The sequence below is a fragment of the Cyprinodon tularosa genome, unplaced genomic scaffold (assembly GCF_016077235.1).
Source record: "Cyprinodon tularosa strain WSP-4 unplaced genomic scaffold, ASM1607723v1 ctg578, whole genome shotgun sequence".
Taxonomy (NCBI): domain Eukaryota; kingdom Metazoa; phylum Chordata; class Actinopteri; order Cyprinodontiformes; family Cyprinodontidae; genus Cyprinodon; species Cyprinodon tularosa.
Window position 1 is genome coordinate 285261 of NW_024039316.1, and position 19382 is coordinate 304642.

Below are 19382 nucleotides of genomic sequence, written 5' to 3' on the forward strand. Positions count from 1 at the left end.
AATTCATTAATCCATCACTTGCATTTCTGGTCCAGATTTATTCAGTGAGGGGAAACACCACCCGGTCGCATGACCCTAACTTAATCCAGTCCCATAAACACAGAACAAAAACCTGGAAAAATACAAAAATCTCATGAATCATCAAACCGTTCATAGAAGAATGTTGACACTGGAATGAATTTCTCAATCCCAACATGCCCAAACTGAATACTGTCTGTGCAACTTAGCTTTCGCTTCAGTCAAGCTGAAGCTGTCCAACTCATAAGAATCTGTGTGTGCGTGTCCCTGTCTAGCCCTCAGAGTGAGGACCATTTTTCCAATTCCACCATCAAATTGAGGACAAATTGTTGCAAACTGAGGACATTTTGCCGGTCATCACATGCTATTTTGTTAACGGTTAGGGTGTCAATGGGTTAGGGTTAGGCATGCATTGGTAGGTTAGGCGTTAGGGCATAGAAAGGGTTGAAAATGACTGAAAATAAATCAATCAGTCAATGGGAGTCAACACATGGTCCTCACTATGATGGCAGAATGAGTAAGGGTGTGTGTGTGTTTCAGGGTAAATAAAGAGAAACAGTCTGTATCAGTTCCAGAGCCCTGCAGCTCCATTTCAACAGCATAAAACACTAACACACAGTCACTCGGATGGGTTTCAGCACGCTGGGATTGAGAAATCTCCTCTCACTCTTACACGCACACACACATGCACGCTATTAAGTTTATGAGATGACAATAAACCATCAAGGCTGATCTCTGGCAAACCCAGCTGGTTGGTTTTAACATATGGGTTAGTCAGTCATTCCACTATACACACTCGCACACACATACTGTACGTATATATATATATATATATATATATATATATATATATATATATATATATATATATATATATATATAGTTTGCTGCAGATTAGAACAGTATGAATTGCCTGAAGCCTCAACAATAAAACAAGCAGCTGCCAAGTTCTAATCATCCCCATCTTGATTCACCTCTAATGACCTCCTTTAGATAAGTTTAATTTAATCCTAAAACCAAACATGACTGCATCCTGCATCTCTGTTTACATTGTATAGGCAATTTACTACAGTGGCCTATTTAGGCCAATCGATTCAAAGCTTTTAGCACTGCCCAGTGAGGCCACTGTGTCACCTATAATCAATGCTCATGCCGGGTCGTTTTTATTTTGTGGCCACAGCTGGAAAGCACTTGGAACTGCTGCTTATTTACTCGTCAAGCAGAACTGGCGGTCCACATTAACTCGTTCATACTTGGATTCGTTTTTAGTCGACACGTGAGTCGTAACCTGTTTCAAAACCGATATATAAAAATGAGTCAAAATCTCTTATAATAAATATATTTTCCCTTAACCCTTTATAGGGCACTCAGTGAAATACTTTGAAAATCCAAATTTCAAGCCAATAGTGTTATTGGAATCCAGGACAAGACCTTATTACCTTTGTAACATTCAAAAAATATGGATACTTTGATGAAAAAAAATTTATGTCAATGTAATAAAAAGAAAAGCCAACTGCCCGAATATATTAAGAGAAATAACAAAAGTGCTTCTATAAGAAATTCATGAAAAACACTCAGAGTGAAAGAGGCATTAATGCTGATACTGGCACATTTTTTTTATTTTATTTATAAACCTACTGTAAATATGATTGTTAACTAGGTATTAACTTTTTAACTTCACTTTTTGCGTTTTATTTACTAAACCTTTATGATCATAATTTTCAGTATGTAATATATCATTCAAGGGCTCATCTAATTGGTCAAATACCAAAATAAGTTGTAAAGCAATGTAGCAGTATCTGTGCTGAATGGCCGGCTATAGATCTTGTGCTTCTAGACCTCACTGAGCACTAGAAGCCTTGTATACCTCTAACTCCATTTGTTAGGGTTATGCAAGTGATCAAAAATGGTAACTTGCGCTATAAAGGGTTAATTTTAACAGGTAAATAAGATGATCCTCCAGCGAAACAAGTAATTTTTCTCTAAAAAAAACAACATCATTTGATATTATGCAATTAAAATAAGACAATTAGATGAGAAAAATTATAATTTCAGCTTGAAGTCATCTGCGATACGCGTCTACCAGCATTGTTTTCTTGGTTTTTTCAAGTTAGTTAAAAATGAGTCTGACTGGACAAAAATCAGATTAAGTTTTGGACTTTAACTAGGCCAGCCGTCTCTAACTCAAATCCTCCAGCTTTTAGAACTATCCCTACCTCTAAGCTCACAAACAAAATGGCTAATTAAGGTCTGACTCAAGTTTGTCGAGGAAGAAATGCATGGAAATGTTTTAGAACATCCAACATTCCAACATATACTTGGATGTAAACCACCACAGTGCAGTTATGGCGGCACATTTACTTTCATTGTACTTTTGAAAGGAGAACCTGAGTCTAGGTTTTTATCATTTACAGCCTCAGTCATTTTTTCTAAACTGTGATCAGTTTTTGATCTCAACAGCATGATGCTACCACCACCATGGTTCCCTCTGTTGATACTATGTCTTTCTCCATCCTAACATATTCCAACAGCGGGGCAGTTTCTGCAGGTGGTCCTAAAGGTTACATCTCGTTCTCATTTGACCAGATTGATTATTGCTGTTTTGCATTACAGGTCTAATGACTTTTTTTAAAAGGCCTTCTTACGCTCTATAAAGCAACACTAACTTTTAGCCACTAGGGGCGCTAGACTTGTGACCTTCAGGTTTATACCTCTGAAAGACACCGACACGCTGCAGTGTAACTAGATAACCAGTCTCCCTCTGTGTTTTGGAATCTGAAAGCAGACCAATTTGGACCAGCAGATTAAGAAGTTACGGCGCCACCAGTAAATCTAGGGCCACATTCAGCCATCTGGATTAAATCCTACATCAAAGAAACAACAATATGTCTGATCGAGTAAGGGGTCACATCTGTTTGGTTGTTTAGCAACATTCAGTTTGATTCAAACCATTAAATTCGCGTTTTTTGCTTGTAAATTTGAGATTCATTCTATTTTAGTTTGAGTTTACTGATCAAAAGGCAATGCATATCAATGAAGATGTTCATGTAATATGCCAGATTACAGCTCATGGCTAACTCCATCAGTATTCCCTTCGACACGTTACGAAAAAACATAAAATAATAAAAATCAATAAAACAGCCACTATTAAATAGGTGATTTTTACTCATAAATTTGTGAACTGTACCAGCAGTGCTACAAAATATTATTTTCTAAACCTGTATTTTCACAGATGAAACATCTGCTGTCATATGCATGTCAATGAAAACGTGTAAATAAAACAAATTTAAATTTATATATTTTCATATATATTTTCAAACATTTTCAAATTCAGAAATACATGTTTTTTATGACATACATCTATGTCATCTATGTCGTGCTCCAAAATCGTATTTTCTAAACCTGCTTTTTCACAGATGAAACATCTGCTGTCACAAGCATGTAAATGACAACGCATAACAAAAACAAATCTTAAATTATATTATATATATATTATTAAAGATTTATAAAAATTCAGAAACACATAGTTTTTTTTATGACATATATTTTACCCCATATAAAACGTACAATCTAATATCTCTTTAGAAAAAATCATGATATGTTTCCCTTCTCGACACGTCGCCCAGCCTTAGTTTAGCTAAGTTAGCTCTAAGGTTTAAGGGAACATTACGAATTACAGGTGCTGGTCATAAAATTAGAATATCATGAAAAAGTAGATTGATTTCAGTAATTCCATTTAAAAAATGAAACTTGTATATTATATTCATACATTACATACAAACTCATATATTTCAGATGTTTATTTTGTTTAATTTTGATGATTACAAATGACAACAAATGAAAATCTCAAATTCATCATATCAGAAAATTAGAATATTACTGAAGACCAATAAAAACAAAGGATTTATAGAAATGTTGGCCAACTGAAAAGTATGAACATGAAAAGTATGAGCATGTACAGCACTCAGTATTTAGTTGGGCCTCCTTTGGCCTGTATTACTGCAGCAATGCGGCGTGGCATGGAGTCGATCAGTCTGTGGCACTGCTCAGGTGTTATGATAGCCCAGGTTGCTCTAATAGTGGCTTTTAGCTCTTCTGAATTGTTGGGTCTAGTGTATTGCATCTTCTTCTTCACAATACCCCATAGACAGGGACGTGGCTAGACCTATTTTAGGGTGGCTGAAGTCATCCCTTCGTTGGTATTAGCCACCCCATAATTATTTTGCGATTTTTATTGTTATTTTTTTATTTATTGATTTTTTTTCCATATAACCCCAAACAATTGCAGTAAAGCACTGAAAACGAGCCACCAAGAAGGCAAGTTAATCTGAAGATAAGTTCCTGTTAGTTTATTTACAAACACAATTATTTATACAATTATTAATATCGTTAGGATATTCATTTCCTTCATTGGCTCCGCGTCCAGCGTCACGTCACGTGGTACACGGCCATCAACTGGACCATAGCAGCTGTGCAGTGCAGCAACAGCGCGCCCTTTGAATCTCCACACAGTCATCGAGCTTGATTAGGAAAGTTATGGTTGCGTGCAGATACATACGGTGAGTTTGCCATTTGATGTCAGCGGTTTACATTTTCTTCACTTTACCTGGAGTGAGGAAAGAGACAATATAGGCCTAATAGCTTGTCTGATTCAGTAGGAATTACGTTACCATGGTGAACAAAGTCAGTGGTGTGGGAAAACACGATGTTGTTGTAGCCTACTAGCATCATTATAATAGTTTTGTCACAGGAGCAGTGATGGGCAGTAGCGCCGCTACATGTAGCGAAGCTATTAGTTTAACTACATTTTCAAGTAGCTTGACCGTAGCGTCGCTGCTTTATTTATCAAGTAACTTTCCTGTAGCCACGTTATTGTTTTGATCAAGTAGCGACGTAGCGTCCACAAACGCTACAAAATCCAGGGCAAAACTAAGAAATGAAACCAGGTTTTCTATTTCTAAACAACAATCAGCCACAAAACTACTGTAAATAGCAGTTTCAGCTGACGCTTTATAAGTGGCGTAGTAGCACAGGCACACTCCGTAGGGTTAAACAAGCGCACCTTTTCCGAGGCTGTCGTTCTATTGGCTGGAAAGGTTGCTAGGCAACGATCCAACTGCAGTCTGAGAGAGCAAAACAAATCCGCAAGCAGAGCGTAACTGAGACCCGTGCAGAGCGGAGATGGAGGCAAGCGAGAGGAAAAAATATCTGTGATAATATAGAAAATATCTGTTTAAATCTGAGAGAAGAAACAAAGATTTTTGAGAGAAGAGAAAATATTTGAGAGAGAGCGCATGTTTTGAGTGTGAGCATTATAAGTTTTGAGTGCAAGAAGATGAAATTCTTTTCTCTAATTGAAGTTATGTGCTCTTGCATTATGGCAGGATAATTCTCCCATATCTATGTGCCACCAGTCTGATAGGGCGACACTGTGTGATATGGTAGTGCTTCCTTGGGTTGACTATAGTTCTAAGTTGTACGTTTCATATACTGTTGATTTTGTGTTTTCATTAATACATTGTACTTAAAAATACTTCCTTTATTTGCATTAAAACTTTGTCAGACTGATGTGAAAAAGTCTCAAGGATATCCTTCTTTGCAATGATGCTATTGCCTATTGCCTACTGTCCATTTATGCAACTTGTATTTTGTGGTTAAACTTTAGATTAAGCAGAAATCTATCAAAGATAATGCTGCATTTATTGTTAAGTTCCTCACATATATGTGTTTCTCTCTGTGCCAGGTGTAGAGAAAGACATGCCAAAGTCCAGGTCACACACACACACCAAGCATACACACAGAAACAGGGTTATTGCAAAGCAGACAGGGGTTCCTGACAGGTTGTGGGTGCAGGGGAGATGGGGAAAGATGAATGGCCAGGTTAAGGGTTTATGAAGATGTTGGGAGTCTGTTGGTTAGACAACTGTCTTCTGTAGAAGGTTTCCATTATGATGAGTGGCGAACCACTTGCCTTCTTCCATTTATGCAGTAATGCATGGCACCTACCATTTACTCTTTGTAATTTAGCACATTTTAACTGGTGTAGTTTAGTTGGTGAAGTAGCATTAGTGAGGGAAGTGTTTCCCAGGTATGTTGCTCTTAAAATAATGAATTTATAGACAGCGCCTTAGAAAGTGCACTGAAAAAATTTCGGCGCGCGCTGTGCGCGCGCAATATCTTACCTAGGGGCTAAGCCACCCATGTCTCTCAAACCTAGTGACGGCCCTGCCCATAGATTTTCTATGGGGTTAAGGTCAGGAGAGTTTGCTGGCCAATTAAGAACAGGGATACCATGGTCCTTCAACCAGGTACTGGTAGCTTTGGCACTGTGTGCAGGTGCCAAGTCCTGTTGGAAAATGAAATCTGCATCTCCAAAAAGTTGGTCAGCTGCAGGAAGCATGAAGTGCTCTAAAACTTCCTGGTATGTGGCTGCGTTGACCCTGGACCTCAGAAAACACAATGGACCAACACCAGCAGATGACATGGCACCCCAAACCATCACTGACTGTGGAAACTTTACACTGGACTTCAAGCAACGTGGATGAAGTGCCTCTCTTCTTTTCCTCCAGACTCTGGGACCTTGATTTCCAAAGGAAATGCAAAATTTACTTTCATCAGAGAACATGACTTTGGACCACTCACCAGCAGTCCAGTCCTGTTTCTCTTTAGCCCAGGCAAGACGCTTCTGACGCTGTCTGTGGTTCAAGAGTGGCTTGACACAAGGAATGCGACAGCAGAAACCCATGTCTTTCATACGTCTGTGTGTGGTGGTTCTTGAAGCACTCACTCCAGCTGCAGTCCACTCTTTGTGAATCTCCCCCACATTTTTGAATGGGTTTTGTTTCACAATCCTCTCCAGGGTGCGGTTATCTCTCTTGCTTGTACACTTTTTTCGACCACATCTTTTCCTTCCCTTCGCCTCTCTATTAATGTGCTTGGACACTGAGCTCTGTGAACAGCCAGCCTCTTTAGCGATGACCTTTTGTGTCTTGCCCTCCTTGTGCAAGGTGTCGATGGTCGTCTTTTGGACAACTGTCAAGTCAGCAGTCTTCCCCATGATTGTGTAGCCTATAGAACTAGACTGAAAGACCATTTAAAGGCTTTTGCAGGTGGTTTGAGTTAATTAGCTGATTAGAGTGTGGCACCAGGGGCCATCAATTTTGAACCTTTTCACAATATTCTAATTTTCTGATATGATGAATTTGAGATTTTCATTTGTTGTCATTTGTAATCATCAAAATTAAACAAAATAAACATCTGAAATATATGAGTTTGTATGTAATGTATGAATATAATATACAAGTTTCACTTTTTAAATGGAATTACTGAAATCAATCTACTTTTTCATGATATTCTAATTTTATGACCAGCACCTGTACATAATGAGTTTTTGAACTCCATTTTAATTAGAGGACTCAGTAAAGGGGAGTGACTGTAAAGAAACTCCATACTTTCAGATTATAATTTGGGGAAAACCTTTAGAAAAAAATAACAGATCCTTTTCCTGTCAGATCAAATTTAAATAAAACACAATAAAGTTTGTGGAAAAGTTTAACATGTAAGTCTCTTTCTACAGGTCACTGTAACCCATTAAGGAAATATCTCGCTCTTCCAGGGCAGAAACAGGAATGTAAATTCACTGCTAAAGGAGATTTACAACCTCTGCTGCCCAATCTGTATCACCGCTTTACCCAAACAGGTGGAAGTCTGTGAGGAAAAAACCTAACCAACACCCCTGGATGTGTTTCTCAATGCTGGCGAGTCAAAACAGATCCACAAGCATGACGCAACTGTACGAGTGCACACTTCTACATGTGTATATGCAGATGTCAATCCCATGACTTTCTGTTTACAGAGCCAAGAGGAATGTCGGCCAGTTTCCTTCAGAGGGAGCGAGAGAGAGAGAGAAAGAGAGGAGTGGATTTAGGCATTTCCTGGAACAACTCTCAGTCTGGAGCCACAAATACAGAAGATCAGGAGGGGAGCAAACTCTAACATGCTGGAACTCTGAGGAGAAATGACAGCATCACAGAGCAGGAGCTTCAGTTATGGAAGCAACAGTTACTGAGATTACATTTAGATTCAGACTTCATCTAAGGAACTATTAGGAAAACATAAAGACTAAATCAGTTTCTTATTATGTTATGGGCTGGCACTGGAACAGTTTCTGATTATTTTAAAGGGGTCATAGAATGAAAACCCAGTTTCCATTGTTATAGATGAATGATAATAGTTCACTGGGTGAAATGGACGTACAGAGAAGTTCAAATCCTATCAACACCTCCTTTCTCTGCAAATCTAACAATTCTAAACTTCCACCATAAAACGGGCGAATTCAAACGAAGCACCATGTGGACGTCAATTTGGGGATATTGCCTTATTTGGTTCCCCGGGGGCGCCGTTGTCCAGCCTACCGTCAACGGGTCGGGTTCTATCACTCCTGTATCAACTACGTGCTGCACTGTAGTCAACCAAAATCCCAGACAATTTTGAGATTCCCCTCTGACATTTTTTAAGGTATGAAAAGTAGAACATGTCCGGGAAAAACAGGACTTCTGGTCACCCTACCATGTCAACAATTTGATGTTTCAGTGAGTGAGTGCTTGTTGTTATGATGCGTCTTTGCTCAGGAGCTTCACACGTTGTAAACCAACCAATCAGCTCACAGTTCATCTAAATATTCATGAGCATACCATAAAAGGAAGAAAACCTGTTGTTTCATTCTAGGGCTTTTAACCAGGCTGCATTAGGGCTCATAGAACAGCAAATATGCCATTTTCAACCCAACCGATGTTACACACCCTATTCAGAGACCTTAAGGACCAAATACACTATAGAATCATTCTATGACCCCTTAAAAGATCATAGCTACAAACTCTGGATGGTGCAAAAAAAAAAAAAGGTTAATTCTGCTAAAATAAAAAAAAAATTAAATGACCCATCCATCCATTTATAACCTCACATTTTTTTCAAGCTGAACTTTTTTCCATCTTTAAAAAGACGTTTGCTGCGATGGACTGGCGCCCTGTCCAGGGTGTACCCCGCCTCTCGCCCATTGACTGCTGGAGATAGGCACCAGTACCCCTCATGACCCCACTCGGGACAAGCGTGTCAGATGGATGGAAAAGACCTTTGTAAAACAAAAACTAAAAGTTTTGAAGATGTGACCCCTCCAACTGGGGTGACTGAGCCTTTCTAATAACCCTATAGGATTTTTGATGCCCTACCACTACTACCTGAATACTGAAGGCGCTCTGGATTACCATTAATCTTTGATGCAGTGTCTAATTTTTAGAAACTTCCAAAGCTGTCTTTGATCTAAATTAAATTCTTGTTGGATTTCGATGAATGATTTTGAACCATTTTGTCCAAATAAATCCCCAACCTGATTAATTGCAGAGTTGGACCATAGAACCCACATAAATGGTTTCTTACCAAATAGAATTTTCTTATTATACTAAATGGAGGCTCTAGATGTAAGGAGCATGTGGCCCTGGCCTCTGTTAGGATAATTATCATTGATGATGTGTGAGTTTATTACTCTTCAATATTAGCTGCCTGATGCATGTCAGAACTGATGTTTTCCACAATAGTTTATCTAATTAAAACAGCTCCACTGTCTGGATATACAGATATAATCTTCATTCTGTAGGTGGCAGTTATTTGGACATGGAATCAGGGCGGCGTCCTTCAGCTAAGTGCAAAGTGTAATATTTGTATAAGGCTTTGTTAAAGATATAGGTATCTCTGACACCTCTCTATGGCTCTAACCATAACTTTTCAGATCTACATCACCAATTAGAGCAACATGGAGAACTCCATGCCGACATCCCAGCTGATATTTCTGTTTCTAAATCATCTATCCTGCCTGGATGTGACACAGATAGAACTTCAGCCGTGAGTCGAATGTCTTCCTGCCTTTGCTGTGATGCCAGCCTTCCTTTATAGCCTTCATTATCATCTATTCTCACAACACCACGCATTCGTCTGATCTCACTCAAAATATTTTTTTCATTATAACATATCAGAATAACCAGAAGTTTTGACTCCAAGATGCATGAATCTCCAACCTAATCGATCAGTAAACATCTGCATCGTGGAATGTGGATTTTTCTTCCCCTGTTTTTTATTTTAAACTATTTCTCATCTGAAAACAACCACAGTGGCTAACAATCTGAGCATGGCTGTGCTATCTGTAAAGATGTTCCTATAACTCTAAGCTCAGAGTGGCACCAGTGTGTTACGGTGAGGCGGATTGGGTGAACGTCTTAGTTCCTCCATCTTATCATTGCTACGTGACACAGAGCCTTTAGAAAGGCAGGGATCCCCGTCACCCACGCTGCTGCAGAGTAAATCCTCCTCCAGCGTTTTGTGGTTTCCTGCTGATCCTACTCGCTTCCATTACAGGCTGCTCCAGTGGAAGATGACGGGAGTCGCTTCGCAGCCCTCTGAATTCCACCTCACATCTGGAAACCATCTCTCCCTCTCCCCCCTTCTTCTGGTTCTCTTGCCAATCTCTCTCCGCCGTCTTCCCTGTTGCTCTTTGCTGTAATGTAAATAGGCCTGTAATCATACTCCCTCCCAAACCCTGCCGCGCTGGGTGGTGTGTGGGCGAGAGAGAAATTGCGCACGGAGCAAGCCAAGATCTTCTCTTCTTTCCCTCCATTACGGGTCCCAGCTGAGCTTTATGGGCCGATAAAAAAAGCAAACTTCTTTCTTCACCTCCAAACCTGCTCGCTCACTAAAGCCCATCCTGTGAGTTTTTGGGTGTGTAAAGCAGCAGGAGTCCCACGAGCAATTGATGCGAAGTGTGTGACTGAATTATGTAGCCTCAAACTGGAGCTGCAGCGTCTAACCACACTCGTATTTCTAATTTTGCATTCATCAATTATACAGTTTAGTTTTACAACAAAGCATGGATATTAAATTTTACGACATTTTCTCAACGTACAACCTACAGAAATTGATAAAAATAGAGAAATAGTAGCATGGTTGTAAATAGGAACAAATATTATGCAATATTTTGTGGAGGACACACCACAAAGTGGCCTAGTCAAAGCACAGACCTAAATCAAAATTAAGAAGCTGGTTTCTACTGACCAGGGATGAGTTTGGGACTCATACTCGAGTCCCATTTTAGTCGCTTATATAAAGCAGGGCTGAAACAATCAGATTAAATGATTATTGAATTAATTGTCAACTAATTTAGTGATTGATTAATTGTTAACTGAAGTATAGAGACTCTAAAATAGGCTTTTAGCTGACAGAACAACCCACTTAGAGCAGTAATTATACCAAGATTGTAAAAAAAAAAATTTTTAACATCTTGCATTTAAAGTTGTAGGGAAGCGGCCGCTCCAACAGTTGCATTTCCGAATTCTTCCAAGTGGTGCACGACTTTACACGAGTGAATAAAGTGAATGTGATTGGTCGTTTATCAAGGGGGAGGGATTGTTGTGGTGGAAGGTTTGCAAGCAAGTTTGGTTGTGGCCGGTTTCTAAGAAGCATCTTGCTAACCAGTTAGCCACTTAGTGCTAGTAGGTTCCCAATGGGAAATTACATTTGGACCGAGTAGCACTAAATTGGTGACTTAGAAAATAAACTGTCAAGGAACGCTGTTAGAAATATTTTATTTATACTCCGTTTGTGTTTCATGGGTTGTGTACTAATGAACTATTATGATGTTTAAGGTGTGATTCATTGTTTATTAACTCTTGCTAAAGATCGTTCCAGTTAAAGTTCATGCAACGGACGGGTTGTGAACGAGGCCTGAACATTCTCTATCACATGTTTCTTCTAAACATGTGTTCTTGGAACAATTTAACTGTGAAACAACCACATGCTTTGTTTTAAAATATGTGCTGATGTTTAAAGTAAGATCCTTTTGTTTCCCTTTCCCTTAGTTAAACCTCAGCTTGTGTAATTAGGGACAACCTCTGACTTCAATAAATAGCGAGGAGAAAGCTGAAGACCTGCAGAGTGGGTTGGAGATTTGTAAACGCCGCAGTCTCTTCCTACTCTCCTCGCGAGTAAAACTAAATTAATTGTCTCTGTGCCTTCTTTCTTTCCCTGTATGTATGTATGATGTTTTAGGTGCTTAGACCTGACAAACGCTATGGACAGAGGAAACATGCAAGAGGGGGAGAGTTTTTTGTCGGAGGTCGTGGATGAGTCTCCTCCTTCATATGTTTTTTATTTAGAGGAGGAAAGCGGGATGAAGATGTTGTGGAAGAGGACGCCAGGGCGGCAGAAGCTTGGTTTGGTGTAGAAGGCTTCCAGCCGTACATGTTTGAGCCCTTGCCTCGCAACGCTGCCAGTTCTGTTAGCTCTACGCCTGCTGAAGACACAGATGTCCATCCCCGTGAACACTGAGACGGAACTCAGTGGGAAAGGAAATTATTCTTATTTCAACCGCTGCGTATATTAGCTGCGACATATGTATCAAGATACTATGACCGAAAAAAGTTGATTGACAGATGACCGTTGATATATGATTGGCTGAATTTAGGTGTTCAAGCATAACTAACTGGGGATCCGCCCGATACTGGTATAGGTGCAACACTACTCGTGAGCCAACAGCCCGCCAAATGTTAAAGGAGCAATATTATTGCCACTACTGTTATATATAGTATATAGTAGAAATTTTACACATTCAGTAATAAAATGTCACAGGAGATGATATGGAGGGAAGGTCATTTAACAAAGGGGATAATTTTTAAGATTTTTTTAAGAAGGGGGATGTCACCCCCCCTCAACTAGAGTACTGATTGCAGCTCTAAAGAAATCAGTTCTCTGACAGAGGAGCTCAGAGTTAGGCCATCCTTTAGTCTCCTGCGTTTTAGGCTGGATTCTCCGTCATCTCCACATCATCTCCTTTCCTTTGCCATCAAAGCAAAGAAACATGGGAAACCTTGTTTGGACAGTCATTGGTAAGAGTTCCCACTTTGTTAAAGTTTGCACAGCATTGTCACATGAGGAGCTACAGAGACCTGCCGTACAGTTGTCAAGAGTTATCACTGAGGCACAGAGAGCAAAACACCGCTGCAGACAGACTCACCGCTGACACATGACCCGATCAGGCCTCTAATCACCCCCGTCCATCTCAGATCGCTCTAAACCTCTATCCAGATGACTGATGCAGTGTAATCATTTATGAGGCTACAGTAAGCTTCGCTGACAGCCCGTCCCTGTTACTTACAGCACAAAGAAGCCCTGCCATCACATCTTATGATGAGATCATGGGCCGTTTTCCACGTTCCACCATCAGACGGCGAGCCAGGCAGTGTGACGCTGTCCTGAAGCAGCCACCGTCTCTGCCTGGGATTACAGAGGTCCTCACAATGTGAAAGATAACTGTTTAATCTGAACCGTCCTTGACCCGCCTGCAGCAAACACTGAGCTCAAACATTCACACAAACACACACAGCGTTCTGCTGGAAAGTGACTGACTGAGTGATCTCACATGTCTGACATCACAGCAGAGCGGTAAGGACAGAGCAGCAGGGATCAATAGTTGGGAAGGATGTGTTATTTCAATTAAAATTCCCTGAAACCGCAGAGAAAATGTCAGAGCAGGTAAAAATCAGCCTCTTTCAGTTGGATGAAATTCAAGCTCCGCCTCCAATTAAGTGAAATGCCACATATATCAAACATGTCATTTAATCGCATGATGGAAAACTAAAGATTGAGGAAAAACCTGCATTTTTTAGGGGAAATTTAACAGAAATCAAACAGAACTTTAAATTTAACATCAGACTATAAAGAAAACTGTTAGATATGAAATAAAGTTCATTCAATATCCCTTAAAACCAAGTTTGTAATGGAATTTATTTCAACACACAAACAAGAGGGAATTTATGGCGTATGCATTTAAAATTATGAATTAAATGATTAAATGTCATGTTTTAAAATAAATGTCTGTAAAAATCGATTGCTTTTAGTTTAAGACATAGGGAAACGGCTGTTTTGCATGTCCAAATTCTCCCGAGTGGTGCACGACTTTACACGAGTGAATAAAGTGAATGTGATTGGTTGTTTATCAAGGGGGCGGGATTGTTGTGGAGGAAGGTTTGCAAGCAAGTTTGGTTGTGGCCGGTTTCTGGGAAGCATCTTGCTAACCAGTTAGCAACTTAGTGCTAGTAGGTTCCCAATGGGAAATTCCATTGGGACCAAGTAGCACTAAATTGGTGACTTAGAAACGACACTGTCAAGGAACGCTATGGACAGAGGAAACATGCAAGAGGAGGAGAGTTTAGTGTCGGAGGTCGTGGATGAGTCTCCTCCATCATCCATTTTTTATTTAGAGGAGGAAAGCGGGATGAAGATCTTGTGGAAGAGGACGCCAGGGCGGCAGAAGCTTGGTTTGGTGTAGAAGGCTTCCAGCCGTACATGTTTGAGCCCTTGCCTCGCAACGCTGCCAGTTCTGTTAGCTCTACGCCTGCTGAAGACACAAAATAACAGGGGCCAGGACGAGTTATAATGGGATCTGGCCCCAGATGGCCCCTATCTAGAACCGGCCATGTAGTGGAAGATCTGGTCATGAGAGTCTAAAACAGTGGCGGTGCTAGACAAAAATGTACCAGGGGGCCAGGAGAGGGCCCTCGTGAAAAGCATGAAATAAAAAAATGGGGCAAGGAATTCAAATAGATTAAGAGAGCTGCATGAAGTAAAATTTATATTCAATTGGGTTTATTGAAAATTCTATGTCTTATTAGGTCAATATGCATTCATAATTTATGAATTTCACATATTTTTTTACTTAAATTAAGTTAAAATTACAGTTTTCTATAAAATCTGAATTAGAACTGCTGTAAAAATGAGAGTTTTTTTTTTCCATTTGTTTTGAAAAAAAACAAAAACATTTAGCAGATGAAAACTGGGATCCGATCTCAATACCACTGAAGCTATCACCCTGTTGTTTAAATAATTAGTAAAACATAATTTGTAAAGAAAAAAAATTAAATGGCTCCAAAGACCCATCAGTAACCATGGCTGTTCCAGCACAGATCATCATTAGAGTTTCTCTGAGTATTATGCCTTTAGTACAGGGGCCATAGCAGGGGCCAGGACATGGTCTATAGGGGAACTGGCCCCCGTTGGCCCCCGTCTAACACCAAACTTTTTGACCTTCATGCAGAACTCCAACACTCTGACCGCTTCATGTCTTTTATGGAAAGAAGTGGTGGCTGCATCATGCTGTGGGATCCTTCCATTGGGATTGAAGCTCCTAGAGTTTAACTGAACTGCTGGAGACTCTATAAATTGGAGAAGTAAACCCCTAAAAATCTTATAACTCATATGGGAATATTTTGCACGCCTTAAAGTTTACCGTTTACAGTCCCTTCCTTCCATTAGTTTTTAACCATGAGCTGTTCTGCAGGGGACGCACACAACAAAAGTCCACCCAGGAGGAGCTGCAGAAAAGACTTGCTCTAAATGTGTATTATTTCCCTATAGCCTCAGGTCATAAAATAACAAAAATACGCCCGTGGTCATAACGGGAAACACGTGGGGAAAAAAAAAATTCACATGAAAACTTTCATGCGTGAAATAATAGGTAAACAACTTTAAACTGTTTTCTACTTTAGAGGAATAGGCTCACCTAAAATATAAAAAAAAAAAGTTTACTGATTTTTAAATTTTATTTCAGTATGAAAAAAAAAGTCAGAAGTCAGACTTTTTTCTCAGAATTCAGGCAGCTAACAAACATGTTAGCATTAAGCTGTAGCCATGTCTGTTTTAGAGATGAGCTCTCTTGTTTTAATCACCTTCTGCTCTTCCATTAATTAAATAGCATCAACGGGGACCCCTCGAGCACGTAAAAATTCACCTAATTCCATAATTTTCCACCATTGTGTTACTGGTCCTCCCAAACAACTCACATTTTTGTCAGTGAAGTTGAGTGCTCCCACTTCTCTTCCTTTATTGTGCCCATCTACATTAAGATCCAAAATTCTGAGATTGAAGTGTGAATTCTGAGAAAAAAAAGTCTGATTTCTGAGGAAAAAAGTCTGAATTTTGAGGGGAAAAAGTCTGAATTCTGGAAAAAAAAAAGCCTGAATTCTGAGATTAAAGTCTGAATTCTGAGGAAAAAAGTCTAAATTCTGGGATTAAAGTAAGAATTCTGAGATTAAAGTCTAAATTCTGAGACTAAAGTCTGAATTCTGAGGAAAAAAGTCTGAATTCTGGGATTAAAGTAAGAATTCCGAGATTAAAGTCTAAATTCTGAGACTAAAGTCTGAATTCTGAGGAAAAAAGTCTGAATTCTGGGATTAAAGTAAGAATTCTGAGATTAAAGTAAGAATTCTGAGATTAAAGTATGAATTCTGAGATTAAAGTATGAATTCTGGGATTAAAGTAAGAATTATGAGATTAAAGTAAGAATTCTGAGATTAAAGTATGAATTCTGAGATTAAAGTATGAATTCTGAGAAAAAAAGTCTGATTTCTGAGGAAAAAGCCTGAATTCTGAGATTAAAGTCAGAATTCTGAGATTAAAGTAAGAATTCTGAGATTAAAGTCTGAATTCTGAGGAAAAAAGTATGAATTCTGAGATTAAAGTCTGAATTCTGAGGAAAAAAGTCTGAATTCTGGGATTAAAGTAAGAATTCTGAGATTATAGTAAGAATTCTGAGATTAAAGTATGAATTCTGAGATTAAAGTATGAATTCTGAAAAAAAAAAGTCTGATTTCTGAGGAAAAAGCCTGAATTCTGAGATTAAAGTCAGAATTCTGAGATTAAAGTATGAATTCTGAGAGTATGAATTCTGAGAAAAAAAGAGTTAAAATTCTGAGATTAAAGTCAAAATTCTGATTTTAAAAAAAGTCTGAATTATGAGATTAAAGTCAGAATCCTGACTTTTTTCCCCATATCAAACTGAAATTACATGTTTGTTTTTTTTTAAATCAGTTAACTTTTTTTTTTTTTTCAGTGGTCCTAATCCTCTTTTGTAGTTTTCGGAATAAAGATGAGGAAAATAAATAACTTGTGTGAAAGTAGGAGGCGAACAGCAAAACAAGCGTTGTTTCTTCATCCTCAGACAGCAGCGAATGACAGCGATGGATCAAAGCAATGGATCGATCAATAATCAATCAAACCTCCCGGCAGCTCTCTGTGGAAGAGGCGCTGAAAGGCGCGGATACTTACGGCGAATGCTGAATCTCAAACGGCCTCAGAGTGAAGTCATCCCGCAGAGACTGGAACCAAGACATGAGCGCGGTTCGTGGGCTGATGATTGGATTATTTGCCTCCTGCTCTGGCGTCCACTCCGCGGTGCTGCGTTCAGGGCCGCCTCGAAAACTTCACAATCTCACTCTTGAGAATTGGCGAAAACATTCTGTTTTGTAATAAAAAACAATGAATTCAGGCCTTACATTAGTTTGATATATATATATTTAATCATCGATCAATTAAAGGGACAATTACTAGCTAAATCTGTGTGCAGTTAAATTTTCTTGGGCTGCTCCTCTAAGATCAGTTTATCTGAGGCACCAGCAAACTTTGTGTCTCTTTGGTGCCCCCTGGTGGCTGTAAGAAGACTTGAGAGTAAAAGTTTACTAATGCAAATATTGCCCCCCCGAGTAAATTAGTCAAACTAAAATGAACAGATAAGTATTCCTGCTGGAAATGCCAGAAAGAAGTGGACACCTTAGTTGATATGCTCTTTGGTTGTGAAAAAAAGTAAATGATCAGCTTTCAGGTGGAATTATCATTCTCTTGAAATATCTATTTCAAATTAAATTTCTCTAAATTTTCTGCCTTATGTATTTTGGGTGTGTTACCAGAGAACATTAGTCTGTCTGGAAGACAGAGGCTTTGGATATGATTAGCAAGCTTAACTGGATGTAGGATAATACTGAGTCATTGGAAATCACCTGACATCTGCTGTTTTAAGGAATAGACAGAGCCAATGACTAAAATGGCCTTATATGAGAGTAGTAGAGGGAGAGAAAATCTGTTCAATCAGGTTTGGGAGGTATTTTTGAATTATATTGCTCAGAGGTAAAGGTTTCAATTCAATTTACTTTATTTCTATAGCGCCAATTCACAACACATGTCATCTCAAGGCACTTTACAGTTCACCAGATCATCCAGTCAAATTGATTCAAAGTTTTCTATCTAAGGAAAACCAGTTGATTGCATCAACTCATTGACTCAAATGCAATCCCTCACACTAAGCATGCTTGTAGCGACAGTGGAGAGGAAAAACTCCCCTTTAAAGAAGAAACCTCCAGCAGAACCAGGCTCAGTGTGAGCGGCCATCTGCCGAGGCCGACTGGGGTTCAAGGAGACAGAAGCAGAGATACAAAAAGCAACTGTAAAAGGCGGCCCCATCCAGGAAACACACAGCCAGGCAGACGAGCTCCGACCGAACTCCCATGTCAGATGCTGGAGATCGGCCAAAACAAGCAATGGCTACTGCACATACTGCACACTTCTGATGGTTAATCTCATTGCAGTCTTTTACAACCTCTAATAATTAAGATTTTTGAACACATAAACCAGAGGGAAATATTACGGTTGTCTCTTGTTGCTGATTGTCATTAGAATAACAACATTTAACAAATTTCACTTGTTCACATTCTCACAGCAAGAATGCTGCTATCTTGGTTGTGACATCATTTCCTGATCCAACCTCTGCATTTTGAATCATATCCTAATATGGAAAGGGGCCTTCAGGTCTGGGCCTCCTGCAACCTCAGGTAGTAATAGATGTGAGCAATATGTCCCACTGATCAGGGTATCTACACTGGCAGAGGTGATGGGAAATAAAAACAATATCTTTGGATCAAACCGATGCAGCTTTCTATGGCTTGTTTCCTTGCCCACCCCCACTCCACCTCCCCCTCCATCCCACAGATCAGATATTTGTGGAGACGTGTGGGCTGTAGGCTTGTGTCACTCTTGTGACACTTAGAAATAAGCCTACAGCAATGTCATGTTACCGGTGTGTGTGTGTGTGTGTATATATATATATATATATATATATATATATATATATATATATATATATATATAAAACCCCCTCACAGTGGGTTTTTTTCTTCCTAAAGGCTCATCTTTGTGAGTAATTTGGTATAGAGAAAATTATGCATTTGCTTGTTGTGTATACTTTCTTGGCTACTTAGAGACCGTTTGTGATGGACCGAGCAGTAAGGACAGTCAGGAACATGTGTATTTCCAAAAAACAAAAAAGGTAATATGTCACAAGTACAAAATGGATCCAAAAATGAAGTCAAAGAAAGAAAAACTACTCAAAATAACCATTAACAGAACTAAAAAAAACGGACCTGCCTTATTCTTCTTCTTATGGGATTTTATGGCGGTTGGCAGACTTGTGAATTGTGCATTACCGCCACCAACTG

The 19382-nt window shown here is 39.3% G+C and overlaps 1 protein-coding gene across 7 annotated transcripts in view; it reads right to left on the reverse strand.

Moving 5' to 3' along the window:
- The window catches only part of zgc:66433 (uncharacterized protein LOC321250 homolog), an 89277-nt gene extending 71933 nt beyond the window's left edge, over positions 1-17344 (reverse strand). For 3 of the 7 annotated variants that reach the window (XM_038306275.1, XM_038306267.1, XM_038306272.1), the window contains exon 1: positions 13217-13252. In XM_038306275.1, coding sequence (XP_038162203.1) covers positions 13217-13237 — 21 coding nt within the window. In that variant the 5' untranslated portion in view covers positions 13238-13252. Of the gene's footprint in view, positions 1-13216; positions 13253-17163 lie in introns of those variants that run through there. The other 4 variants (XM_038306269.1, XM_038306268.1, XM_038306270.1 and 1 more) reach the window with 4 other exon arrangements.
- Between the last annotated feature and the right edge of the window lie 2038 nt (positions 17345-19382).